Raw genomic sequence first — 26,896 nt, 5'->3', positions numbered from 1 at the left:
ACATGAGTTGCCCAAAGTCACCTTGGGCCTTTGGGATGTCTACCCAGGACCAGCTGGCAGCCCACCAGTACGTACCAGTCTCTGGACTTCCCACAGAGCAGTGGCCCAAAGTGGAACACGCCCGTGCTCATGACATACTGCTTGAAGATGATGTCATTGTCTGCTTTGCTCTTCCTTCGGTGAGGAAACACCACCCTAGGAGGGAGAAAATGGGAAGGTGAGGAGCTATGAGATGCTCCAACCTGAAGCCATAAGCTTCAGCAGCAGAGCTTCCCAGCTCCAAGCTGGATGAGACAGTAGAGCTCAGGTAGACTCATGTCAAAAGCGACATAAAGTGGTGGGAAGTGGTCATTGGGGTACAACAGGCAGCCCCTGCTCCAAGTACAGAGGGAAGCAGAGCAGGGGGCAGCCTTACCGTGGGTCCTGGCTGATGGTGGGGTACACACAAATGCCCCTGCAGTGCAGCTGGTACAGTCGCTTTGTCCCCAGCACCTCAAAATTCATCGTTTGGTCAAACTGGCCCAGCACCGAGGAGGTGAAGTGTACCTTCAGCTCCACCTGGCCATGGGCAGGCACGATCCACCGACAGCTGCTCAGCCTGGCAGTTACAGAGAAACACTTCAGATGTTGGGAACACATCAGCGAGACAAAGCGGAGGGCCAGGGACTCACCACCCAGCAGCCCATGGGAATGGCAAACCATTTGGTGAGATGGCTCTCCTTCCCCTCTCACCTGATGGGCTTCCCTGGAGAGGGAGCCACGTCCACGCTGCTTTGCTCCACATCAGCAGGATGTGTTGATGTTCCCGTGCCCGTTCCATGGAGATTTTTCTTGCTCCGGGCAGAGCTCCGCTTCTCTTTCTTGACCTCCTTGCTGCCCTCAGTTTTTTCCTTCCTCGCTTTCCCTCTGGTGGGGGTGAGCTGCTCCTCTGACACCTGAGCACCAGGTGAGGAAGAAGAGGAAGAGTAAGGTGAGACGTGCCCTAATTCATCCCCGCCCTGGAAGGAAAGCTGCAGGTTTGTAGACAAACATGCAAGAGAACCCATGAATGACCAGTTTCTATTGGTTTCACATCTGCCCACTGCCTTGCTCTCCTTTATTTGGCTTCGTTTTGCCCATGAAATCTCTTTTCTGATTGCACCAAAGCCTCCATCCTTCCCCCAAACAGGGTTTGTTCAGTTGAATCAGGCCAGGGATGTGCTGCGGCTTCCTGCAGACATGGGGCCCATCACTGTTTGTCTGCAGTGGTTCTTCTCCATCTCACCCACCCAAACCCTTTGCCCTGGCACCTTTGTGGTAGGCGTGATGGGAGCATCCACAAGACTTTCTGATTCCTTCTTTTCTTCTTCTGCCATCGCACCTTCTGGCATTATGAAGGTGAAGTGCTTGAGGGCTTCTCCCGCTGGGGCCACTCGCTTCTCTGGGTAGTGGATCACAGAGTAAAATGCAGTAGGGGGAATGGGAGGCCCTGAGGGCCCCAGACCCAGGCTATCCAGGATCTAAAAGATCAGAGAAAACTCCATCAGTTCTCAGTCACATTCATCCTCACATTCTTTCCTTTCAGACACTGAAAATCTGGCAGTGTTTTTACATGGAGTACTGTGCTTTTTTATGCACACTGGGGTGGATGGGCTCCAGAGCAGTGCCAGGATGGCACTCCCTCTTTCCATCATTTGAGAAGAACTGAGAACCATCCCAACCCCATAGCTGCCATGGAGCTGCAGTGGAACAACAGCACAGCACGGGACAAGGCTCTGTGTCCCACCAAGTGACGATGGCACAAAGCACCAGGTCTCAGACCTCAGCACTTGAGCCCCAAGAGGGCTTTACCTGCTCTGCTGGGGGCAGCTTTCCACTCTCCAGGATCTTCCCAATAGCATCCTCTGGGTCCAGCACCTGGATATCCAAGCAAGGCACCCCGACACCCTGGCCTTTTGCTGACCCTTCTGCACCTTCCCCTGCCTGTGCTTGGGATTCCTCGAGAGCCTTCAGTTTCTCCTGCCTCTCCCTCTCCAAGCGCTCCTTCTCCAGGCGCTCCTTTTCCTGCCGCTCCTTCTCCAGGCGCTCCCTCTCCCTGTCCCTCCTGCTCTTGCGTCTGGATAAATGCCTGCTCTGCTCTTCTGTCCTCTGCCACACCTCCTCCTGGCTCCAAGAGGACACCAGAATGCCCTGAACTCTGTCCCAGTTTGATAAAATATGTGCGATATCTTTCTGTGACGCCTCATAGATCTTAAACCTCGTGGCCAAGATCTTCTCGCTGTCGCTCAGTGTCTTCTCCTTGGCTTCCTCCTGCTCTGTGGTGCTGGGTTGCACAGGTGCTGCTGGGCTGGCATTCGTCAGGGGGACCTTGTTACACTTTTTCTTCTCATCCTTGTCACCTACAGCAGAGTCTGGGTGCTTCTTTGTAGACCCCTTTTTGTCCACCCCATCGCTGGTGTCTGAGCGGTTGCTGGTGGACGCGTTGGTGTTGCTGGTGGATGCGGTTGCATTCTGGGCAGGAGAGGAGAAAAGAAGTATTTCAAAGCACTGAATCAGTTCTTGTGGGATGCTGATGACCATTGCAATAGTATAACCACTCACCTGTCTGCCTCCAGGCTGGCTTTTCTTCCCCAAGACACCGTCTTTTTCTTTTCCAAGCTCTCTCCTTCCCCGCTTGGACTTCTTCTTCAGCTCTTCTTCCTCCTTCAAGCGCTCTAGTTCCTGCCTCTGCCTTTCCTCAAGCTCTTGAGCCAGCTGCTCCATCCTCCTTCAGCAAGTCAAACAGAATACATCACTGAGAGTCACGACAGAATGACATGGATTGTGCCTGCCTGCCTATGGCCAAATTCAGGACCTACTGGGGGTCAGTCTCATCTCCCAGGTAACAGTGACAGGATGAAAGGTGGCCTCACATTGCACCAGGGGAGGTTCATGCTGGGTATTAGGAAGAATTTATTCTCCAAAAGATTGGCGAGGCACTGGCACAGGCTGTCACCATCCCTGGAGACGTCCCAGAACCATGGGGATGTGGCACTGATGAATGTGGTCAGTGTGCATGGTGGGGGTGGGCTGGGGTTGGACTGGGGGATCTGAAAGGATCCTTTCCAACCTTAATGTCTCTGTGATTCTAAATTGTGCACCTCCTCTGATAAGGTCCGCTTGGAATGGAGCCCTACAGGTTCTCCTCCCCTGTGCTCTGCCCTGAGAGGGCCATAGTCAGAGCACTGGTCCCAGTTCTGGGCTTCCCAGCTCAAGGCAGACAGGGAACTGCTGCAGAGAGCCCAGCAGAGGGCTGCAGAGATGGTCGGGTCCTGGAGCACCTCCTGTATGAGGAAAGGCTGAGAGCCCCAGGTGGATGGGGCCGGGTTCTTTTCAGTGGTGCCCCAGCAACAGGACAACCATTCAATCAGAAACCAAAAGCTGCAGTAATTGCCCTCCTGCAAAACAGGCTCTGAGCAACTACACTTTACCTAGCTATTGCTCTAGGAAACTTGTGCTGTCTGTCCTGAAAATCAGAGCCATTTGAAGCAGCCCTAGTCATCTCCCCTGGGGAAACAAGCGTCAGCCTTGACAGAACAAAGAGCTGAGACCTGCTGTGGTGTCACTCAACCAAATCTCCAGCAGCCTGCCTGCACCCAGCACAGGGAAGGGAAGAGGGCAGCAGGTTGGTCAGGTGCCCCATCTGGGATGGGAATGGGGGAACCCTTCAGGGACACCATACTGGAGAGCTGCCCATGTAAAGCTTACAGACCTCCTCCTCCTCTCACGCTGGACTTGTAGTATATGGTCATCAAACTGAGCTTTCTGCTCCTCAGTGAGGGCATCGTACTCCTCCTCATCCATCTCCTGAAGGCGTGCTTTCTCTCTCCTGGCAACTTCTTCCTGCTCCCGTTCTTCCATGCACAGAGAAACCATCAGCAGATACACACAGGGCTTGGTGCTGGGGATGAGCACACAAACCTTCCCAGACCCTCCAGGATAAGCTGTGGGGAGCCCCAACACCTGCTGTGGTTTGATAATGCCTCAGAGTGCTGCTTTGCAAGAACCACGTCCCAGCATGGAGGATAGGTACCATGCCATGAGAGCCTGCACTTGCACCCAAGCTTTGGAGACACAGATTGAAAGGCAGGTGTTTTGCATATCATGAAGACATACTTGAAGCAACTGTGAGGTGAGTGCTGGCTGTGCTGAGGCAGAAGGTTGGATATTAAGAAAAACTCAACTGAAAGAGCATTTGGGCACTGGCACAGCTGCCCAAGGAGGTGGGAGTCACTGTCCCTGGAGGTGTTCATGGGCCGAGGGGCATGTGGGCAGTTGGGACTAGGTGACCTTAGAGGTCTTTTCCAACCTCAGTGATTCTGTGGTTCTATGATACTAAAGGAAGGATTAAAAAAAACCCAAACATTTCTTACAAGTTCTGTGGGTTATGTCCAGATGGACACGATGGTAAGGCTGAGAGCTTGAGAGGACATTTGAGAGGTATAGAGATGATTCTCACCTTCCTGCTCTTTTGCAGCCATCTCTTTGGCTTTCCAAGAGGCATAGTCCTGGAACAGGTTCACAAAATAGATGTAAGGACGGTTGTTGACAGCTTTGAGCAGGCAGAGGAGAGCAGACGCCATGCTGCGTGCAAAGAGGGTCTCCAGGCCATCAAAGACCACTCCCTGGTAGCAGTCACTCAGCTGGGAATAAAGCGAAAAAGAGGAAGAGAGAGAGTCAGCAACAGCATGCACTAGGCTCTCAGCTTGGCAATAAATGCAGACGTCCAAGGACACAAGCCATCTTGTTGTCATCACCTGGGAGCTGGTACTCCAAACCACGGAATCACAAAGGTCAGAAAGACCACTAAGATTGCCTAGTCCAGCCACCCTCCCATGCCTAATTGCTCTAGACCAAGTCCCCCTGCACCACATCCACCCTTTTCTTGAATACCTCCAGGGATGCTGACTCCCCCATCTCCCTGGGCAGCCTTGCCAGCACATTTCTACTCTTTCAGAGATGCATCAGCTCAGACAAGCTCCTGCGCTCTGCCAACTGATAGCATCTGCATCTTCACCAAGATGCTGGCAGCCCAGGACTCCCTCCAGCTGTCCCCTCTCAGTGCCTCCCACCCTCCTGACCCCCAAAGCAGAGGACGTGCCATACCTGCAGCCTCTCTGACAGGATGGCTCCCAGCACGTCCTCGGGCAGCACGCAGCTCATCAAGCCTGCCTCTCCTGCCGTGCTCCCTTCAATGCTCAGCCACTGCTGTGTGGGGACGCAGGGAAGCAGCGAAAGGCGATGAGAGCTGGAAGAGCCCTGCAGAAGACAAATTAAACCCCTTGGAAGAACTCCAGGCAACTCCAAGCACTTGGAGAGAAGGTCTGAGGTAGAACGAAGCTGTGAGGTGAGGGCTCCAGGAGAGAGCCCTGGGGGACACATCCCTGGGACAGCAGCAAACCCTACTTGTAACACAGCATCCTGCAAGCTGCCATGCTGATCAGGGCTGCATCTTGCCAGCGAGACACATGGCCCAGCAGAGGTTTTCTTCCCACCCTGAACAATACCCAGCACTACTCAAAGACACTCGAAAGGTCTCGTGAATCACCAGTGCGATCATTCTTCACCTGTGAGCCTGCTGGGTCCGCGAGCTGCTGTTTCTGGGACTGGGACGCATGGTTTTCTGATCTCCTCCTGCCTGTTGCTGCACTCGCCTGGCTGCGGGAGCTGACGGAGTGCAGGCTGGTCTTTTCCCCAGAGCTGGACTGGCTCATGTCCAGGCTGCGCCTGGGCTCAGCACCGAGCTGAGGGACGGATGGGTCTGTGCTTTGACCTGCAGAGGGGACAGAAGCTCAGCAGGGCCTAGAGATTGGCTTTTCAAGCCGTTCAATGTACAACGCTGTGTCCCTCCTAACACACAGGCAGCACCAGTTAGCCATAAAATCATAAGATCATCAAGGTTGGAAAAGACCTCTAAGATCATCTAGTCCAACCATCCACCTACCACTCAATACTAAATACTACCACTAAAAAAACCTGTGTGGTATGTCCCCTAGAGATCAAGCCAATGGTTCACCCTTCAGGACCACTGTTTCCACACCCTACATTCTCCTACAGATACTCCCATGCTCAGCCTTGCCCCAGCTGCCACCACCAATCTCCACTGGAGCTACATTTTCCATGCTGGATATCCCAACCCATCCCATCTTCTCCCAACCCAAGTCTTGGCAATGCAAAGCTTTCCTTTAAAGCTGATGTCTGCCCTCAGTCTACACTTCTAGGAGCACCAGCTGTCCAACAAAACACCTTAAAAGTTGCTGGTCTCATGTGGGGAACAGCATAACATCCATGAGCTGATGGCATAAATAGGAAAAATCTCTGGAGAAAAGAGTCAGTCTGCAGCATGCCTCTCATCTGAAGCTCCTCGGGGAAGCTATTCTTCCCTTTCTCTCATGTTTGTGAAATCACACTCCAAGCCAGGCACCTAGTGCTTAATGAGCCACTTCACAGGGCTTGTTCCTCGTTAAAACAGGCAGCAGCTCTGCCTGATGGCCACCGAGAGCTGGCTGAATTTAGCTTTGAGGAAATCATAAAAACCCTGAGAAATATGCAGGTGTGCTTCACCACTCTCAGGAAAAGGGACATGTGCTAAGCAGCCTGCAGGCAGCAGGAAGCGTCCCTGTGTGAGCCCTCGAAATGAAGAGATTTCAAACAACTGGAGAGGGTTTGCGAGCTGGCTTTGCTCTTCTACACTCTGCCAGCTAACAGAGCCATAGAATTGCAGAACAGCTCAGGTTGGAGAGATCATCTGCTTCCAGCCCCTTGAAGCTGGTAGGGCTGCCAATCATAAATCGGGCTGGCCAGGGCTCCGTCCATGGCACTGGGCACCTCCTAACTCTCTGGGCAGCAGCTCACATGGAGTAATTCAGTAGTCACGGGTGCTTGGGGTGGCTCTGACCACATGTCTGCACATACCAGCATCCTCCGTCTCCTTGTGGCTCTGCTCTATGGCAGTCCTGAGGCACAGCTCCCTCGCACGGAGCCCAGCTGAGCTGCTCCTGTCGGAGATGGCCTCCATCACCAGCGAGTTGATGGACAAGCAGGCTGTGCCATAATGTCTGGAGAGGGCAACCGCAGCCGATGTCTTTCCTTGGGGGAGAGGAAGGCCTACATGGTGACACCAGCATGGGAAACCGAGAGGGAAGCAGCCTGAATGTGACTGGAAATGTTGTTCTGTAGAGGGAGATCATCTCCAGCTCACTGCCACCCCAGGGCTTTGTCCCATGCGGTCACCTCAATGCTTGAGCCCCGTCCCACCACCATTACTGTCTCACAGGGCTCTTCATGCAGCAACTGAGGCATGTTGGTGAGGGTCAGGCCTTCTGAAGGCCACAAGCCAACACGCACCCATGAGGCAACATGGCTAAGGCCGCCTAGTTTGGGGGGACACAGCCCAGCCGCACAGACACAAGATGAGCCACTTCCACCAGTTAGGGGAAGGCCTGGTGCTGCTTCACACCCTTGCAGATCCACAGACACCTGACTTCCAGTGGCAGCCCACCAGGATGCCTCTCGCCCTGCTCCTCCTCCCCCGTGTGGCACACGCACCAGTCAGGGGTGCCCCGTGGATGATGATGGCGATCCCTTGGCGGTTTTGGGCCTCACGGCTCTCAGGAGAGATATCGATGCCCAGGTGGCGGGCGATGGCTCTGAGCACAGGGCTGTCATCCAGTTCTCCTGCAGCCTCCTTGCTGCTGCTGGCGCTCTGCTGATGCTCTGCTGGGCAGAACACGGTACCAACATCAGCCTCCTGCACACCAGTGATACTCAACCTCTTCGCCGTCCCCTCAGGTCCTGGGAGAGGAGACCCTGCTGACTCCAGTATCACACCTGGGGCTTCCCCATGCTCTTCTTGCATTTAGGGTCTGCCTTCAATTGCTGCTGACGAGTCCCATTCAGAATGCAGCAAATGGAGAGGCAGAAAGGGGGAAGCACAGGCATCTCGTGATGCCTAAAGGCCCTTCTGTCACAGTGGACACAGAAGAGGCAATAATCATAGGGCTCTGACCTGCTCCGTGTCTTTTCTCAAGATCCTCCTCTTCTTCTCCCCTTTCAGATTTAGAGTCCACCTTGTTGGACTGGCTTTCATCAGAAGTGGAGGGAGGAATGACTGAGTAATGAGATGAGAGGGTGTGAATGATCTCAGCAGAGTGCTTTCCTCCCTGATCCGAGAGAAACTGGACATCTTCTCTGGTAGCTGAGGAGGAAGGACAAGGAGAAGGCTGATGATGATGAACGTGGCCAGGCAACCTGCTCTTTGCCATTTGTCCCTTTACACAGCCAAATGTAAAAAGATGGAGAACCCCCCACGAAGCGAGATGCCCAAGGCACTCAGAAACCTGTCTCTGCCTTGGGGGAAGCTTGAGTTTGTGCTTTTGTTGCTTGGAAGGAGAAAATTCACATACTGGTGATGGTGAACCTGGTTCTACTGGTTGAGGAGCTCATTCAAATCTCTGTGGGTGAGACACATTCAGGACAGCCTCACCATTTTCCTGGCCTGCTGGATCCCCAGTCCTGGACTTGGCCTGCTCATCCTGCAGCCTCTTCTGGTCCTGGTAGTATTCCAGCACCTCTGGGGGCAGCTTTTCACCCGGGGCACGTGGAGGCAGCAGTAGGGTATGGCGGCCATCATAGTCCTTCAGCATCCGCAGGATCTGCATGCATAAGGGAGAGAAACCAAGCAACATGTGAAGAAGACTTGACCATGAAAGGCCACCAGACCTTGCTTTGGGGGCTTCCCACATTTCCTCAGGGAACTGAAGTACTACAAAGCCATGGCATGGGGACCAGACCTCCTCACCTGCTCCTCAGCGAGGTACTGCTGGTCAAACTCCAGTGAATAAAACTCAATGGGGAACTCGCATGGGTTCTTCACTACCACTGTCCCTGCTGCCCCACTGCTGTACGGCAGCAGAGGTCCCAGCTCAAGCAGTGGGGGGTCGAACTCCAACTGTGGCTCCAGCCCATACCCCGAGACTTGCAGCTGCAGAGGCTGGCTGCTCTGGCAAATGTTAATCTTCAGCTCGCATCTGTAGGATCTCTGAAAAGAGGGTTATGTTGCTCAGACACAGCCTTGGCACTGCTGTACCAAGCAGCAGAATCAGGTAGAGACAGACGAGCTCTCACTAGCTAGAAACATCTCTGCTCTGGTCAAAACATGTTTGACTCTGGTCAAAGCCACAGATAAGATGGTTACATCTCAGCTAGCTTGTGACATTGCTGGGAGCACTCCAGGCACATAAGCATCCGTGTCCATACTGCCTCCTGCTAACAGGCTCCAAATCAGGTGTAATCTAAGGTTTCCTAGCTCATGCTGTCTCCCAAAGTGCCCGGGATCACTGGCACCACAGTGGTGTGGATGTCTGTGCTGCCGTGCCCAGCCACGCATCTGATCAGTCTGCTGTACTGGCAGGATCAGCTCAGAGCAGCCCTTCCAAGGCTCAGCCTGCAGTGTGCTCCTTCTCCCTATGCTTTCATTACAGCTCTGCCCATCTCACCTCTTCAGTGGGTGTAAACCTGACCCGCATGTTGCATCGCTGCCCTGGGGTGAGGTCCCCAGCCAAGGGCAGCACCTCGAAGACACAGGGCTTGGCCTTCAGCTCCTGCTGCAGCTTCCGTCGCACGCTTGCTGGCAAATGTTTATCCACCTGGGCACAGAAATCAACCTGTGAGGCTCCTGTGGCCTGTAATGATGGACCCAGCATTCCTGCAGGTCTCAGACACAGTGCTGGGGACAGGGAGGCACGGGCGCAGATGGCAGACAAGAGGAGCACCAGATAGGGAACTGTTTGAGATGAACCAGCCTTGCCCTGTACCCTCCAAAGGCTTCGTGAGTAGTAGCCTAAGTGCTCAGACACTGATAGGGTGCAAAAAAGGAAACAGAGGCCAAGGAAAACCAACTGATAAGCTACAATGCTGTCCCTGCTTTACAGAATCATAGAAGTCATAGGATCATTAAGACCCATCTAGTCCAACCATCAGCCCATCCTTCCCTGCCCACTAAACATTACCTTCTTAACAGGCTCCTTCAAGGTAATGAACCATTTACAGGGCACCTGGAACTGATTGTAGAGCTGGATGGTTTCCTCCTGACACTGCCCACACTGGACAGTGGAGAACTCCAGGCTGTCCCTGGAGATGCAGAGGGATGGCATAGTCACGCAGGCACGAAGGCAGAGGTGAAACGTGGGGCCTCCTGTGACCTGGTGAAGAGCAGAGTGTCCAGCCGAGAGCCCAGGTGGGTCCTGCTGCTATGTCCTGCCTGACATGGGTGACAAAAGGTGGTACCTTGATAGGCAGCAGCACATCTGCTGCTCCCAGTGGCACGTTGGCGCTCCGCGGGTCGAAGCGCACCTCGAACGTCTCGGTCTCGCAGTATGGCAGGTTTGTCACACGGTCCAGCCCCACAGTGAAACCTTCAGACAGAGCAGCTGAGATGAGTGACCAACACATCAAAAAGTCATACAGGTGTGGCTGCTCTGTGAAGGAGTCCCTTTCACCTCCAGAAAAGACTCGCTGCCCTGTGTTACAAGGAATCCTTCACCAGGCACCCCAAGGATGCTTGGTGACCTCCTCAAAAGGGATATCCAGCTACAGCTCCCTTATTCAATGGAGGAACAACAACTTGGAGGAGGCATTCATTCATCTCATGGTGACTCAACATGGCGTCTCATGGCACGGTGGATGACAAGCCTTACATCAAAGCCTGCTTTGGAAGCCTATTTTGATGGAAAGGAAGACCTCAGAAGCTCTTTCCTCATGAAGGATGAACAGAGGCGTTACGACACTATGAACCAAAGCATTCCTCAACCACAAAGGGTCCCTCTATTTGCAAAGCAAGCCCACAGAATGTACAAAACCTCTTGGTAGCCAAGAGCTGGAGATGCTGAGAGGCTTCCCAGGTGATGGGGCCACCTCAGCCCTGCAGCCAAGCATTTGGGCAGCAGGTGGGCCTGGACTCTGTCCAGAAGAACTCAGGCTCTACACCACCAAGCATGGGATCCTGAGGAGGAGCAAGCTGTACAAAAAAAGCACTCAAAACCCTCCATGTGTCCAGGGGCCATACACAACCAGAAATGGTGAGAAGCACCTCCATCCCACTTGCCTGTGTCGCGCAGGACGCGTCCATCTGCACAGAAGGACACGGGCAGCTGCCCAGTGTTGGTGATCTTCACAATGTGTGCATGCATGTTACCAAGAATGACGTAGCCAAAGTCCAGGACGTACTCAGGCAGCTGCACCCTGAAAGTAGGAACAAGGAGAGTTTTTAAACCATTTCTCAGCTAGCAGTGAGACCTTAACGAAAAGCAGGTTAGTTTTAAATGGTGTAAGTGCATGGATACGGGTCCACAGATAGTAGAGTCCATGGATCCTAGCTCTCCTGCTATGAAAAGCCACTGTAGCCCATTGCATCTTCAATGGTCCTAATCCAACTCCAAAAGAGCACTGGTAAAGGCAGTAACCAACATGCATGAGATTCATGGGAAGGTCTTTTTCCAGAGGAATCTCACTCAGCAAAACACAAACCACCTGTTTTGCAGTGTGTTTTCTTCCTCAGTCATTTGTTGAAATAAAAGAGGCCGGCCTCTTTCAGAGCTAGTTAGAAGGGGTGTTGCCCATGGTGATGGATGGTCAACATGGTCTGCATTGGAATGGAGCAGGTGGGGAACTGGGCACCCTCAAGGCTTGCGGGTGGCCCTGCAGATGGGAAGGCACCCAGCTGCTCACAGACAGCACGGTACAGCCCTCTGGATCAGGTCCTTCCCAGGTCCCTGGCCAGTCCCAGCTCTGCGAGAGTTCCCAGGAGCAGTGCTGGATGCTGCATGTTACCCTGGGGCACACGAAGGCAGGGAGTCCCCACCAACCTGAGAAGCTTCCGAAGAGCTTGCTGGTCAAAGACAAAGTCCTCTGGGAGACAGGAGAGCAGGAGCTTCTGCTGCTCCAAGGCGTATTCCTCTACCAGCATCTCTTCCATTTGCATCTGCAGCCGAATGTCCAGCTGTGGAGAGCAAAGTCAATGGGCTGGTTGCCACCTATCAGATCTGGTTGCCTAGGGCTCCATCCAACCCAACCTCGGGCCCCTCCAGGGATGGGGTACCTACGTTCAGTTATTAAGTTCCATAAACATGGCAGAATTTGTGAGCAAGCACCCCAGCGATGCCCTGCATCTCCATCACAGAGTGCCATAAACTCAAAGGTGGTGCAGAGAGGATGGATGGTCACAGGCAGGAGGTCCCAAGTGACAGCAGTGCACACCCAACCCCATTGCAGAAGGGTGACACGTGCTGAACAGGGCAGAACCAAGTTCTCACCATCATATCCAGGTCATCCATGGGTGTCTCAGTGGCTGTGGCCTCCCCAAGGACAACTGCTTCATCTCTCTGGCTCTCTTTCTCCACCTTCTCTCTTGCCTCCTGCAGGATCTTCTCATATTTTTCGTTTCCTGAAGGAAAAAAAATATCCAAAAATAGAAGAGGGAGTGCAGCACCAATCTCATGTAAGCTGGGAAGCCCCTCTCCCCCAGCCTTGTCCTCTCCCAGCAGCACTCCGCAGGCAGTCTATAGCAAGCAGGCGCTGTTCTCCTCTGAATTTGGATGCTCACTTCCACCCATCTTCCCCCATACAGAGGAAAACTTCATCCCCTGCAGTGTGATGCTAATCTGTCCTTGCCAAGTGCCCTGCTGGTCTTGTAGACAATAATCCTTCCAGCTGGCAGACATGCTGGCAAGCCCTTCCTGGGGCAAAGCCCATGTGGGTTCCCTTTACTGAGGAGTTAAAAAGCTGCTGGAGGGCTGGGTTTTGGGGTGTGATACCTCTCAAGCCTCCAGGTGGGTGACAGCCACCCTGTGGGTGTATAGCACAGAGGAAACCAGGGGACCTTCCTGGGGACAGAGAGGCAGAGCTCACCTCTGATATTCCTGGGCAGATCCAAGCAGATTCTGGGGAAGCTCCCCTCCCCTCTCAGAGTGATGGTTTCTGGCTCCAAGTGCCCCACTTGGATCTGGAAAGTCCTGCAGAAGGCTCCAGGTACTCCTGGTAGGTAGTAAACCTTCAGCACCTGCTCCTGGCTAGGTCCAACATAACCCTGCAGAGAGTGGGAGGAGGAAGGGGGAAGGCATCAAAGAAAGTTGCGTGGACAGACAGTGAGCAGAGAGGGGAAAGCAGAAGTGCCAGGGCTGATGCTGCTACAAGTCTCAGCTGCGACTTTGGAAGCTCACAGCAAGAGGGCATCAGCGTGTCATCCTTGTAGGATGCCAGGTGCTCCTCTCCCCCTTGTCCCTCTCACTGCCCCACAGAGCTCTGCAGGAGCAAGGGACCCGCACCAGGGCTGCTCGTTTCTGGCACAGGAGCCAGCTAGAGAGCAAGAGCAGCCCTTCTCTGCCCCACAGGGCCAAGGTTCAGTGCTTGTGCTGCCCTGTACTCACCGTGCTGGGCAGCACCAGGGGCACGCCAGGCAGAGGGCAGTCGCTGGGGCTCAGCACCTGGTACTGGAATCCAACCTTGCCACTGTTCTGCAGGGTGAGCTCTGCTTCAGCAACTTCATTAAACAGCTGCGGAGGGACAGAAGATGGGCACTGAGCCTCCTAAGGTGGGACAACGCTAACGTGGGGAACCCACAGCTGCAGGGCATAGGGACAGGTATCAGGGCGGGGTTGTAGAGGTGCAAAACCAACCACGTGAAGAGGGCCAAATACCACCAAAAATCAAAGATAAACCAGGACAGCTGCCCTGTTCTGCAGTGCCAAAGTCTAATGGCCACTTCTGGGTCATCACCCCACCACTCATCATTTATCCCTGCGAAGTAGCATGCGCGTTGCAATTGCTGGATGGGCATCGGTCTGCAAGCCTCGGTGGAGCTAGCAGCAAAAAGGGAGATGATGGTGTATGTAGTTAGAAATATCTGAATGGCTTTTAGTTGAAAACAGGGAAAGCAGGAGTTATTCTGGGGAAATTCTCTCCACCTACTGACTGGGAAGCCCAATTCAGCTTCTCCCCTGGTTTATTTTGTTGCTTAATCAAAAGCAGTGGTAAAAAGCATCTCCTTGGGTCTCAGCCTGGAGGAGCTGGATGTGCTAAGGATGTTCCTCTGCAAATCATCATCCTTCTGCCCAAGGAAGCAGAAACCTTGAGGAGCAGGATCTCCCAGCTCTGGAGAATGGAAATGGCCATAAGAACAACAGCTGGGACGCAAGGTGTGTTACACAGATGCTGGAGGAAGGGCAGGGAAAGCTGTCCACCCGACAGAGTTGCTGGAAAGAGTCCTAGACCTTGCTGAAGATGAGGACCAGCCCCGAGAGAAGCTGTTGTACCTGCAGCCCCCAGTTGATCTCTGTGACATCGAGGAGGTAGCTGACGACTGAGGCCTCTCCACTGAGCATCACTTCGTAGGTCGGACCCCCCTGCACCTCACACAGCGCCGTGATGTGGACCACCAGGTTGGCATGGCCAAAGAAGGTGAAGGTGACCTGCTGGCTCTCGCCTGGCTGCAGCTCGCCATGTAGTGGCAAGATGTCAAAAACCTGCAGGAAGGGGAGGTTGGGGTAGGGAGCATCAAGGTCAGTGCAGAAGAGCCACCCGGCCCTGGGGTGAGGCTGGAGCTCTGGCTTGGAGTGAAGGATGTGGCTGCAGGGGCACTCAGAAACACAGAGTCGTCCCAACCTCCTTCGCAGCCATTCTGCTTTTCAGCCGAGGAACCACGGGGAAATCTTCTCCCATACTCACTAATTAATGCTTTCATTAATACATTACATTAGCATAATTTGGGAGGTCTCCTGGCAGCAATGCATTCTCTCCGCAGCAGATCATGCCTTTAGAAGCTTTAACTGCCTTTGGAGAAGCATGAGACTTGGAGATGAGAGTCCTGCAGCTGGGGGAGGGCTCCGGCTCAGCCCATGTTGCTCCTTGTCCTTTTCACTCCTGGGCACTAACACACTGCCCTCTCTTAAAATGCTGCAGCAAAATCCACTGCAGAAACTTCCTACGGTCCACTTGATTAACGCCAAGAGAATGAATAATGCCCACTTGATTAATGCCAACAGAGTGAATAATGCCCACAGGTGTGGTCCTTGCTCAGCTCTACAACACGTCCTGCATGGCCTCTCCCAGGGCTGGATGCTTCATCAGCACTGCACAACGCTGTGCTTGGAGAGATGCAAGGCCACTGAGCAGCACCAAGGGCCATCAGCGTGTGCAGGGGCCAAGCAACTGCTTGCTACACTGGAAATGTGGAAGTCAGACCCAGGAGATAGCTCTTACCTCCTCCACACCCAAGGCGAGGGGCTCGTTCTCCACAAACTCTGTCACTTCCTTGGTCTCCACCAGGCTCTGAGTCTCTGCAGCACTCACCATCTCTGCAGCACTCTCCAGTTCCTTGACAGCAGGTGGTAGCAGCTGGAAAAAGAGCACCAGGAGCTGCAGCAGGAGCTGGCTGCTGCGGGGAGACCAATCTCAGGTGTTGGACTCGATGATCCTTGCGAGCCCCTTCCAACTTGGGATATTCTATTACTCTATGATTCCATCTGCTGCCACATCCACATCCCACCTGCGTGGGCTCCTCTCTGTTGGTTTGAGGAATCATAGGATATCCTGAGTTGGAAGGGATCCACACAGACCACAGAGCCAGGAGTTGGACTCCATGGTCCTTACGGGTCCCTTCCAACTTGGGGTGGTCTATGAACCAGCAGTGACAACCTCCTATGATTATCTCAATGGATAAGGAAGAATCTTGTCAAGCTAGACACAGCTGAGACAGAACCCAGGCACCAATCAAACACAGAACATCCCTGCCATCAGTTCAGTGTGGTTCTGAGCCCATCCACAACTGATGCCCCAAACCTGGACAGGTGAGGCTCTCCATGACTAAAAAAGGGTCTACAAGAGAAGAACATCAAAAACTGAAAAATAAGGACTTGGGAAGTGACTGGCAGACCTTCAAGTGCTACTCAGGTTTCACCTCATCTGCTCCCCAGCACCAGGGAGCTGAAGATCTTCACAGGAGTGACCTTTCTGAATGGCTCCATCCTGGCCAAGGCAGCTGAGATGCTGCTTCAGTGGTATTTAACCTCAAAAGTGCCCTCAAAAGAAGAGAACTTGTCCTTGGGGTTTTGATCCCTATTTATACAGGAAGGCTTTGTAATTGGTCTTGGAGTTGAGGAATATGTGCTGCTTCTTAATTAGAAGAAGTGTTTTGTGCTGCAGTCCTGACTTCAATAGCAGCTGCAAGAGTATTTAGGGGACATCCTCAGACCCAATTAGAGGCTCCATCTCCCCTAACAGATAAAACACAGGGGAAGGCTGAGTTTTCTCACATTCCCTTTTCTTCTCAGGAAGAAATGGCAAAACTTGGCCATCTTCAGCACTCTCCAAAAAGGCCTTTTGGCCCTCTTATAGTTTATTGTTTGGCCAACAAGCAGTTACAGAGCTTTCAGCTAACATCCGCTACTCACTTCAGCAATGTAGGACCCCGAGACTCTGAGCACAGCTCCCCATCCTCCTTCCTAGCCTACGGAAGGAGCTACAAGGGGATTAATTCCCTTTCAACTCCAACAGAACCCTCTCCAAACCCACCATCCTCAAAGTCTTTCTGCACTCCACATACACCATTTTGTCATGCCTGCATTTTCAAAACAAGCAAAGCATTCTAAAAGATGTTAGCCAGACTCTTCTAAGCTTACAATCTCCCTTCTCCCCAGAAAGGCTATACAGATATTGCCTAAGTACAGCCACGTGAGCAGAAAATCAAACTGCAGTACAGACTTGAAGCAGTTTTGGATCCTGCTCAGGCACATCCACTTGGATTTCCCTGGTTTGCTTGTGTATACCTGACAACAAAGCAGGAAATCAAAAAGACTGCATGCTTCTAACTCGGCGTTTAGCCACGCTGCTCTGTGCAGCCACAGGGTATCATTGCTTCTGGCTAAGAGAAAAACGTGTGGACTCACAACGTTAACACAGCTGATATTAGGATTCGAGCCCTTCTCCTTAAACTTCATGCTCATTTTGGCATTTCCTGACCCCACCACCACTGGGATCAAGCTCCAAAGCACACCAACAGTCAGCAAAGACATTCCCAAAGCTGGGTGACAGCAGACTTTCTGCAACCTCTTGTTTTGGGGAAGCACCCATCTGCTCTGGGGCTGTCAATGCAACATCCAAGCAGGAGGTCTACAGGAGCCTCTACCTGCGTCTCCAGGGCTCCATCTGCATCTGCTGGCTCTGGGGCAGGTTCTCCTGCTGCTCTCGCTGCTTGATCTGGCTCCTTCACGTCCATACCATGGTTGCTGCTGCCTGCTGATGTCAAGGACTCCATCAGGGCTCCTTCCTCTTTCTTTGGTTGGGATTTGATGAAATATTTAGGTACTGGAGGACTGAATCTAGAACAGAGAATACATCTGAACAGGGACCAGCAGTGGGAGTTCTGCATGGGATGGACGAGCCGTTCAGCAGGATGAGGCTGATGGAAGCCTCTGGGAATAGGCTCAGCTCTATGCATGGAAGGAGGACAGAACCAAACACCAGTGCTAAGTATTTTGGGGGAAGGAGGTCTTGGCTGTTTTTAACCGAGGGCCAAGAATAGGCTTTTAAAGCAGCCTTGGGTGCTTCACTCCTGGCTGGGAATTTGGTGCCTGCCCTTAACAATACACTCCCCAGTGGGTCCTCATGGCTCAGCAAGCCCTGCAGCCAACACCCACCCTAGCAAGGGAAAATAACCACAGCTTGGAGCTGCTTGAGATAAATACTACGGGGTTAATAACTCCTGAGGAGAGGCAAAGCCCTGAGATGGAAAATCCATAACCATTTATTAAATTACCCCTAGTTCTACAGTATGGTTTGAGGCAACTTCGCGGCGCCTCGACAACAGCAATATTTCTCATGCTGAAGTAGAAGCTCTCTGGGACTCCAGGAGTTGATGTGATCATCGAGTACTGCTGCAAGGCAGCCAGGGACCACTTCCAGGGGGAAAGCCTGGAAATGGGAGCAGTAAGTGCAAGATGAAAAGGAAGGAATCCCAGCAAGCCAACGGGTCAATAAGAGCTGCCATGCTTCTGCTTGCTGGGAGACAAAGTCCCAGCAAGGGAGCCAAGGTGAGGTCTTAGGAAAGCAGAGGGAAGGGGGAGATGAACACGGGGTCCATCTCACCCACCCCCAGCTCCCTTCTACCATTCAGGGTCTCCCATTGCATGTGCATGGAGTGCAGCTCAAACCTCCATGGAGTGAAAAGTGGGGATGGGAGTGCAGTTGGACGGCCACTGGGGAGGGAGGGAGGAGGCCCTGCCATCTCCAGCCTCTGAGATGCCAGAAATAAGCCTGCCTGTGAGCCTGCTGGGGACACAGCTTCACACCGCTTCCCACACCCTCCTCCCAAAATAGAGGAGCTAGAAATCACGCTGCTGCTGCCAACCTGATGTGACGATGCAGGCTGAGCAAGAGCCATCAGCACCAGGACGGTCACCCAAACTGCATCTCGCCACTGCAGCTGGCTGGATCCAAGCAGTCTCTGCTTTGAGAACAAGCATTCCTCCTCCTCATGGGGCACTGGAGCAGCAAGAGAGGACACCCAGCCCCATAGACTGCAGGATGCTGCTCCCACATTCACCTCCTGCATGTGAAATCACCTGAAACCTCAACTGACCCATTACTTTCCATCAGAAAAATCAAGAGAGGGTCTTGAAAGCTCCTCTTGCCACAGCTTCTGCCTCTCTCAAAGCGTTTCCATGGGACCTGGCAGATCCCCAAACACCAGTGGCTGGGGTAGGGCCAGGCACCATGGGCACCTGCACTTCTCACCTTGCCCGTGGGCACAGAGAGATGTGGAAGGTGCTTCTGGAGGAGGCCAACCCATAAAGCGGCACTCTTCTTTCAGTTCCAGGTGACTACACTGCAAATAGCCTTCACTTGCCCTACCTCAGTGTGTTCTCCAACGCCACAGCTCTGCTCTCCAGACCACCACGGAAGCACCGGGGTTGGTCACCGTTGGGCAAAGGAATCATAGAACCAATAAGGCTGGACAAGACCTCTCAGATCCCAAAGCCCAACCCCCACTCACCCCCACCATGCCCACTGACCGCATCCCTCACTGCCACATCTCCATGGTTCCTACAGGGACAGTGACTTCCCTATCTTCCTGGTCAGTTGTGCCCGTGCCTCACTGCTCTTTCTGAGAATTGTTCCTAATAAATTGTTCAACAATCCTAAATTGTTCCTAATATCCAACCTGAGCTTCAGAAAACCCAAGTTTTCTTCGTTTCATCTCCTCATCATCTCTGCCCATGAGTGCAGAGCCTCCCGAGAGCTGGCTTGCATCCCAAGCAAGAATTGCAGCTTTCCAAACTGAAAGACCCAAGACCATGGGGCAATAGAGAAGCAGTTACGTTGGAGCTACCAAAGCCCCAGATCTGCTGCCCCAGGGAGCCTGTCAGCTCTATGAGACACAGCAGGCCCATGACAACACTGGGGAGAAAGGGGTGCACACTCCTGTCCCCCCTGTGAGACTCCCCAGCACCAGGGCACGACAAATACGTGCATTTCAGATGCAACTTTTTGCTACCTCTCTCCTCTGGCAGCTGACAGAGTGCTGCTGTCAGATTTTTGCCTTGCACTGTTTTTCACTGTCTCTATTTTCCATTTCTTCCTTGTTATAAAACCATCACAAACAAAGGCCCCATCAAGTACAACAAGAGATTGTTTTTGTCAGTAATGAGGCAGGAACCTGGCTGGCAGGGTCCCTGCAGTGCAGCCTGCCAGGGAACGTGGCAGGAGGGAGGGCAGAGGAACAAGAAGTTATTAATGCCACAGAAGACCCACTTGGGAGGAGAAAGGCTCCTTGTTTGTTCAAAGTAAATCAGCAGAAAAAATCCTAGGTAGAAAAGAGATGCTTCCTAACTCAACAAGCCCTTTCCACAAAGGATTTGCTGGCAATGCATTGCTCTGGGTTTGTAGCCACGAAGTTCCCACTGCAGAGGCATCAGGTCAAGGCAGAAAGCAGGTTTAATGGGAGCCACAGCTGTGCAGATGGTTTGTCCTGGGGGATGGACCACATGGAGCATGCTAGCTGCCTCCCCAGAAGGTTTGTGTACCTGGGTCTCAAACAGGGACAGGGACCAAGGGGTCATGCAGGAACAGCAGTGCTCAGAAGGAGCCATGCATTGCTGCTTGCTCCTATAAGAAGAAAACTTTGGAGAACAGCTGACCATAGTGTAGAGCCTTTGGAAGAAGCAGGAAGGATGCATTTGTTACAGATGTCTCTGGTTATTCTAGAAACGCCTTGTACAATGGATGCAATGCTTTCCTTTTTGATGGGAATCTAAAGCCACACCGAGGACCTACGTACTTCCCTTGGAAAGGGGCACAAGTCAGTCCTCGTGGAAGAAGCCTTAAAGATAAGAAATCTTAAAGATACGAAATGCAGTGCTTGAATTTGGCTCTGCCTCCTGCTGGATCGTTCTGGAAATTGATCCCAATGCAGCAGAAAACATTGCAGTGCAGTGCTTAACTCAGCTTGGAGTTATCAGAGATGCAAGGGAAGGGGAGAGACTGATCTCAGCCTGTCCCCACTCTGTACTCTAGGGGAGGAGGAACCACGATAGATTCATGGCTCAGCAGTGTTGGAAAAGAAGCATGGTTGGCATGACCTGGGCACGTCCAGCCACAGCAATGCTTGGGCTGGGTGACGTGATTGCTCTGCTTGAGGAACTAAAGAGTACAGAGGAGGAAAATAATGCATTCAACAGTTAGAAGAAAAAGAAAGAAAAGTAGGCACAGTGTTGTCCAGACAGAGAAACAACATTTTTATCTCCTGGTCAAAATAAATATGTGTGTCTGATTGATGCTGGGAGCCTCTGATGATGAGCTCCAGCAAGGTTAGATGGATGGATGGTTAAATTCCATCAATCTCGCCTTCATGGGACCCGATGCTTGATTCTCTCCATGTCAGGCTGAGTTAGTTTGATCCGATAATTTAGAGTACCAACAGTGTTTAATGTGGACCAGAAATAATATCTGACATGCTGCCCTTCTGCTGGGCTCTTAATGAGCAATTTGAGGTGTTAATAGCTTGGAGACTATCTTCATTTCCAGCTCTGCCACAGAGAATCACATGATGTCTGCTGAGGGACCCGGGGAGAGGATATTAATGCTTAATTAAGATGCAGAGCAGAAATGGGAGCTGTCATAACATCCTCCTCACTAACAAACCAGCACAGGGTTTACACCCAAGACCAACGGAGCACAGGCTGCCATGCTGCCCAGTGCTGGAACTGCTTGGTGCTGCCCACCAATGGAGCTGGGTGACTCAGCATCCTCTGCAAGAACCACTGCCTGCGGGCTCAGGTCCAGCAGAGCCAGCTTAGGTGGGGACAGGGTGATTAAAAGCTGAAAAAAACAACTCGGCTCTCGCATTTCCAAAAACTCCAAGGGGTTCTAAATAATAAGAGTAAAGATAAACAGGCAACCGGCTAACAAGTGGCCCCAGAGGAAATTAATTCCACACAGGCTTTGGTGTAATGTGCTTGTTTCTCTGTTATTATAAAATATAAGCATTGTTCTATCATCAAAATTAGATTCTCCCCTTTAGCTTGTAATTAAACCCTAATCTAATTTACCAGGAGATGACAGTGGCCTCCAAGCAACGATTACAGCCCTGCTCCTCTCCTGCCTGCCTGCCTCCCCCTGCATGACTGGAAACCTTTGGGCCCATTCCTGAAGGTGCCATGCATCAAGAAGGTCTGCTGTTACTTGCTCAGACCCAGCTGAGAACAGGCTGCCCAGAGCCCAAATCCTCCCCTGAGCCCTCCACACAGCCACAGCTAATTTCCACTCCCCAGCAGGTCTCCTGCTGTGAACCAGATCCAATTCTCCAAACAAAGCTGCTTATTGATGATCTGTATTATTTAGAAGAGAAGCACTTCAATGCACAGTGGTTAACTTTCCTAGGGCATTATGGAAAAACCATTTGCTGCTGTAATTAAAACCATCCAGACCAGACTTTTGTACTATGGGGAGAGGCCACAGCGGGAAGAACGGCTGCAAGTGTGCTTACAGATGTGCTTCAGCATGACTGCAAGAAGGCTCTTGGGCTTGGGATCCACGGGGGAGCTCTGCTCCATGGGGACACTGGTTTAGTGAGCAATATAGGTGGTAGGTCATAGAATCATAGAAGCATGGAATGGCCTGGTTTGAAAAGGACCACAATGACCATCTGGTTTCAACCCCCCTGCTTTGTGCAGGGTCGCCAACCACCAGACCAGGCTGCCCAGAGCCACATCCAGCCTGGAAGAACAGTTGGACTTGATGTTGATCTTTTACAACCTTAATGATTTTACGACTCAGAGGTAAGAAAGTGAAATTCTGGGCTACGGATTAAGGTTGAAGTGTTGTAGGCTCCTACAGTGTCCAGTTGCAGCTGTAGGACACACCGTGTCCCTCCCAGCCTCAGACTGGTGCAGGTCACCTCTTCCCTGACCGCAGCCAGTAGGTGACATTTCCAGATGGGAGAGCTGAAAGCAATTTGTCAGACGGCAAGCAGACAGCCTTGGGCTCTGCAAATTACAGACAGGACACGAGGAAGGAGAAAAGGGCAAGGCACGTACCTCATCTGGCTCACAGGGCTGCCTGCCAGGAACGACCAGCGGTACCGCACGAGCAACGGGCTGCAGTTGGTCACCTCAACGTAACGCACGCCCTCGGTGTCGTTCAAGATGCAGCCGAAGTCCACGGCCGTGGTCTCCATGTGAAGATTTGGGAAGTAGACTTCTCCCCGAAGAGCAATGTGCTCTTCAAGAGGGTGCTCAAGAAATTGTATTTTCAGAGCCCGCTCCGCCACCCGGATGTTCAAACCCTCTTCGTAAGCGGGGTTAAATCTGATGGAGAGGTGAAGTTCCTCCCCAGTCTTCAGCTTTAGTGGCTACAAGGAGATGAGATGTTAAGGTCAGGCTGGATGGGGCCCTGGCCAACCTGGCCCAGTGCTTAATCCAGCAGTTGGCAACCCTGCCCATGGCAAGGGGTGGAACCAGCTTGTCTTTGCCATCCCTTCCAACCCAGGCCATTCTATGTTCTGTGTTAATCAGCAGTGCAATGAAGTTCCATGTCTGGTGGCATGAAGTATGTGAATACGTGGTGTTCCTGGTGGGATGCTAATGTGAGTTTCTCAGTTCATCCCTCATTTTCTTTATGGTGTGTCTGCCCGCAAGCTCCCCCAGCAGTCTACCTCAGGTTTACATTTCTGCTCTATACAAGAGAAAAACTGGTCTGCTGAATCCTGGACCTGAGAAAGCTACATGCCAAAAACACAACCACACCAGCTCCATGGTAAGCCCTGACTCCTGAAGAGTTCCTTCATCCTTACACTCAGAACATGGGCAATGGCACTGCAGCCTCAGACTTGCAGCAGAGAGGGAAAATCCAAACTTACCCATTAGAAAGGCAGCTTGTTTCTTTCAGCAGCTCAATTAAAATGTGGTTTAGCTCAGGCCAGGCTGCTGCTGACCCAAAGAGCAAACACCTCCAACTCCTGAAGCTGCACCACAAAGCCCAAGCTGCTCACCTGGGTGTCCATGGAGAGAGGCTGCTGCTCTGCGCTGCAGAGCGAGAAGGGCTGCTCCACGAGCAGCACCGCACTGAGTGGCAGGGAGGAGATGTTCTTCAAGTGCAGAGGTTTGTGCTGAGCAGTTAGGACATCACTGGGTTGCTACAGAGACAGGAGACAATAAATGGAGAAAGAGTGGCCATAGGCCCCCTTCCCTTCCTGCTGCATTGCACGTTTTTCAACCTCTGAATCGCAGATCTCTCCATTGACCACTCTAATTGCTTTTCGCTCTTTTAGAAAGATTTTCTCAAAGTTCATCAAACACTTTTCTTTTTCAGAAGCCACAGCATCCTGCAGGGGACTGGAGACATCAGTCTCTTACAGAGGAAGCAATGTGACCCAAGAAGAAGCAGCTGCTCCTACAAGGCCAAAACAAAGCAAAATCCACATCACACAACTCCAGCTTTGGGCCGAGAGGTGCAAGGCTCATTTCCACTTATGTAAATTAATGTTTGGGAAACGAGCTCTATACGCATTGCTCTCAGCCATCTGCCATGCCACCGTGTTTGGTAAATGGGAAAGCACACGTTGAGTAGAGCGTGGGCACCAGGGAGGAGAGAAAAGCTTCTCATTAAATCTGAGCTGCTCGCAGGATCGTGGGCTATGCTGAGAGCCAGGGAGCTGGAAGAGAGACCTGAAAACACTGACAATAAATAATGAACTATTTTCTCTTTTTCAGACACCTTGTGGGAGAGGGAACGATGATGCAGGAGACAGGAGTTAAGAGACCAAAGGGCACCTGCTTTGCGTTGCTGTTATCGTCAGTGCAACTGAAGGACGTCTGCGGCTTCTTTGAAGGAGGTGATGGGGAAATGCAAAGAGCCAACATCTCTACCGACAGCAGAGAGAGTGGCAGAGAAACGAGAGACCACGACAGCTTTTCCTCATCAATCTGAGCTGCTGACAGCACTCTTGGTTTTCTCAGCCTCCCTACAGGACCGGTGTTCAGACTCCAGTGTGCCACGGGGGATCCTCAGAACCCTCCTCTGCACTGAGTACAGAAACCAATGCCTCTTTAGAAGTGGCCCCAGCCTGCTACTGACAGGGAGCTGTAATCCCACCATTACGTGGGCGAGGAAGCAAGGAATGGTCCCGTTCAAATCAACAACCAAAGCTCCATGGACTTGGAGAAGACTTAACTTTGCATCCCGAAGGCTTGAGGTCAGCAGCCCCTCAACACAAGGTTGAGCATGAGGACACAACCCAGCCACTTACCTTTTCCACCCGGAAAGTGATTTCCCTGGAGGAGAGCTGCAGGACAGGGGCAATGAACTCGCACGTGACGTCCACCTGCATGATCTGGGTCTTCCCTGCCTTGCTGCCTATGATGGCATGGCACAGCAGCCGCTCCGTCACCACCTGCAATGCCACAGTCTCCCATGTGCCCCATTGCTGAGCACAACCTTTATAGAAAGCAGTAGGACATCACTACAAAAATAACTGCGTGAAGGGAAAAGAGGGTCCAAAGCCAACAAGCCTTCCTTCTCTTGGAAGCTTAGAGGAAAGGATACAAAGGAGAAACCCACGTAACAGGGCATCTCAGGCCCTCTGCCCAAGCTAAGTGCTCTTACACTCCAACTTCTCCTGGTTCCTCTTGTGGTATCACTTCTCCACATCCCCCTTTTGCCCCATTGCAGCCCCATACAAGCAAGGCAAGAGCCTTCCCAGAGGCTTGCGGTGGCCCTAGGAGCCCCAACCGAGCTCACAGATCCATATTCAGCTTCATAGGATCATAGAATGGCCTGGGCTGAAAAGAACCGTAATCATCATCTAGTTTCAACCCCTCTGCTATGTGCAGGGCTGCCAACAACCAGACCAGCACAAAACCCTCTCCAGTGCCCTACTCTTTGTATTCCCTCCTTGATTCCTTTTCTCTCTCTTCAGCGATCTCCTAGAGTTCAGAACTGCAAAGTGAAATGCCAGGAGAGTCCCACCACATGAGTTGCCACATCTTCCTCCACTACCACTCTCAAACACCTTTCAAAACTGCTATCACTGGGGTCATGGTGTAGATTCATTCCTACTCACTGGCTGCTTCCCTGCACAATTCCCTTCCAACCCGAGCCATTCTGCAGTCCTCTGAATTGGGCTTCCCCAGGCAAAAGGGGCCGGTGCAGCGATCCCATTAACACCTCAAGCTGCAGCTCACGGGTGCACAGCCCTACGGGCAGACCAACTGCCCTTGGGACAGCAGGGCTGCTGTGGAAATATTGACACAAGCCCCAGCTGTCAATGGTAATGATCCCTGGGAGCAGTTTCCCACGTGGAGAACGTCCTCCTGTGATCACCAGGGCTGACACACGCTGTGTTCATTTTTCTCCTCCGCAGCTCAGTGCCAGATGAGCCCTCTGCCTGTGTTTGTGCACGGAGGAAAAATGCTGCTGCTCCCAGACGCTGCCCCCTCCCACAGGTGTTGTGGATGCTTCCCCCAGATATATCACCTTGTCTTTCTTGTGTGTTGCTGTTTAATTATTATTTACTTACTTCCTAATCTCTCTGAGCTTAATTCTTTTCTCTGTCCTTCCCTTTCGCCTCAGCATGGGATGCTTTATCGCCTTATCACCTTATCACCTGCTGTTTGCCCCCTAAAGTAGCCCATATTTTGATATCAGCAAGATGGCTTTATGGTAGCTATAGAAACAAGAAAAGCCTTAGCAACTGATGGTGGCCAGCAAGGAAAGCAACCGGCGCTGCCATGGTAACTTGTGGCATTTAAACACTTTTTGAAGGCAAATGCTCATTTTCTCCAGTAAGAGCCAAGGGGCACCGAGGTCGACCCCACGGATGTAACCCGATGGGAAGGGCTCAGCCCCAAACCCAGCCTTACCCTTGGAGTGCTGGAGAAGCCTTCCAGCTCCATCTCCATCGTCCTGCCCGGCATCAGCTCCAACCTCAGCGGCCGAAGCCTGAACACGGGGCCCTGGGGGGGGCTGCCCTTGGTGTCACCCACAGCTGGGAGGCGATCGCGCTGGCGGAGCGGGGTGAAGCCTTCTGTGGTCCAGTAGAGCAGGTGGGTGCGCCTTCCCTTGTTCGTTATCTTGAAGTGATAAGAGCAGGGACTCAGGCTGGAAGAGAAGTAGAGAAGATGGAAAGTGTCAGGGAAGCTAGGATTTCCCAGTAGTCCCCCAGCTTCAGCACTCTGCTGGCTACAGCAGAAGCCAGACCATGGCTGTCCCAAGTTTATCAGCATGTAACATTTGGTCTGTGTGAGAGGAACAGTTTTCATGAATCATTAAGGAAAAGACCAGTAAGCTCATCTAGTTCAAACGCTGACCCACCACCACCATGCCCTCTAAC

At 52.3% G+C, this 26,896-nt stretch overlaps 1 protein-coding gene across 1 annotated transcript in view; it reads right to left on the bottom strand.

Moving 5' to 3' along the window:
• The window catches only part of HYDIN (HYDIN axonemal central pair apparatus protein), a gene marked incomplete at both ends in the record, with an annotated part of 102,579 nt that overhangs the window by 21,570 nt on the left and 54,113 nt on the right, over nucleotides 1-26,896 (bottom strand). Inside the window, 30 exons of the mRNA XM_079541219.1 lie at nucleotides 76-195; nucleotides 416-598; nucleotides 733-935; nucleotides 1,290-1,499; nucleotides 1,831-2,490; nucleotides 2,581-2,743; nucleotides 3,731-3,872; nucleotides 4,478-4,661; nucleotides 5,125-5,277; nucleotides 5,586-5,791; nucleotides 6,934-7,107; nucleotides 7,567-7,734; nucleotides 8,027-8,215; nucleotides 8,504-8,672; nucleotides 8,819-9,058; nucleotides 9,516-9,665; nucleotides 10,029-10,220; nucleotides 10,306-10,433; nucleotides 11,123-11,259; nucleotides 11,883-12,016; nucleotides 12,330-12,460; nucleotides 12,925-13,102; nucleotides 13,443-13,568; nucleotides 14,328-14,537; nucleotides 15,274-15,408; nucleotides 17,198-17,390; nucleotides 22,605-22,918; nucleotides 23,558-23,701; nucleotides 24,815-24,958; nucleotides 26,427-26,664. Coding sequence (XP_079397345.1) covers nucleotides 76-195; nucleotides 416-598; nucleotides 733-935; nucleotides 1,290-1,499; nucleotides 1,831-2,490; nucleotides 2,581-2,743; nucleotides 3,731-3,872; nucleotides 4,478-4,661; nucleotides 5,125-5,277; nucleotides 5,586-5,791; nucleotides 6,934-7,107; nucleotides 7,567-7,734; nucleotides 8,027-8,215; nucleotides 8,504-8,672; nucleotides 8,819-9,058; nucleotides 9,516-9,665; nucleotides 10,029-10,220; nucleotides 10,306-10,433; nucleotides 11,123-11,259; nucleotides 11,883-12,016; nucleotides 12,330-12,460; nucleotides 12,925-13,102; nucleotides 13,443-13,568; nucleotides 14,328-14,537; nucleotides 15,274-15,408; nucleotides 17,198-17,390; nucleotides 22,605-22,918; nucleotides 23,558-23,701; nucleotides 24,815-24,958; nucleotides 26,427-26,664 — 5,718 coding nt within the window. The remainder of the gene's footprint in view (nucleotides 1-75; nucleotides 196-415; nucleotides 599-732; nucleotides 936-1,289; nucleotides 1,500-1,830; nucleotides 2,491-2,580; nucleotides 2,744-3,730; nucleotides 3,873-4,477; nucleotides 4,662-5,124; nucleotides 5,278-5,585; nucleotides 5,792-6,933; nucleotides 7,108-7,566; nucleotides 7,735-8,026; nucleotides 8,216-8,503; nucleotides 8,673-8,818; nucleotides 9,059-9,515; nucleotides 9,666-10,028; nucleotides 10,221-10,305; nucleotides 10,434-11,122; nucleotides 11,260-11,882; nucleotides 12,017-12,329; nucleotides 12,461-12,924; nucleotides 13,103-13,442; nucleotides 13,569-14,327; nucleotides 14,538-15,273; nucleotides 15,409-17,197; nucleotides 17,391-22,604; nucleotides 22,919-23,557; nucleotides 23,702-24,814; nucleotides 24,959-26,426; nucleotides 26,665-26,896) is intronic.

This window comes from Tetrao urogallus, assembly GCF_951394365.1.
Source record: "Tetrao urogallus genome assembly, chromosome: 12".
Lineage (NCBI taxonomy): Eukaryota > Metazoa > Chordata > Aves > Galliformes > Phasianidae > Tetrao > Tetrao urogallus.
This window is presented reverse-complemented; position numbering and strand designations above follow the sequence as displayed.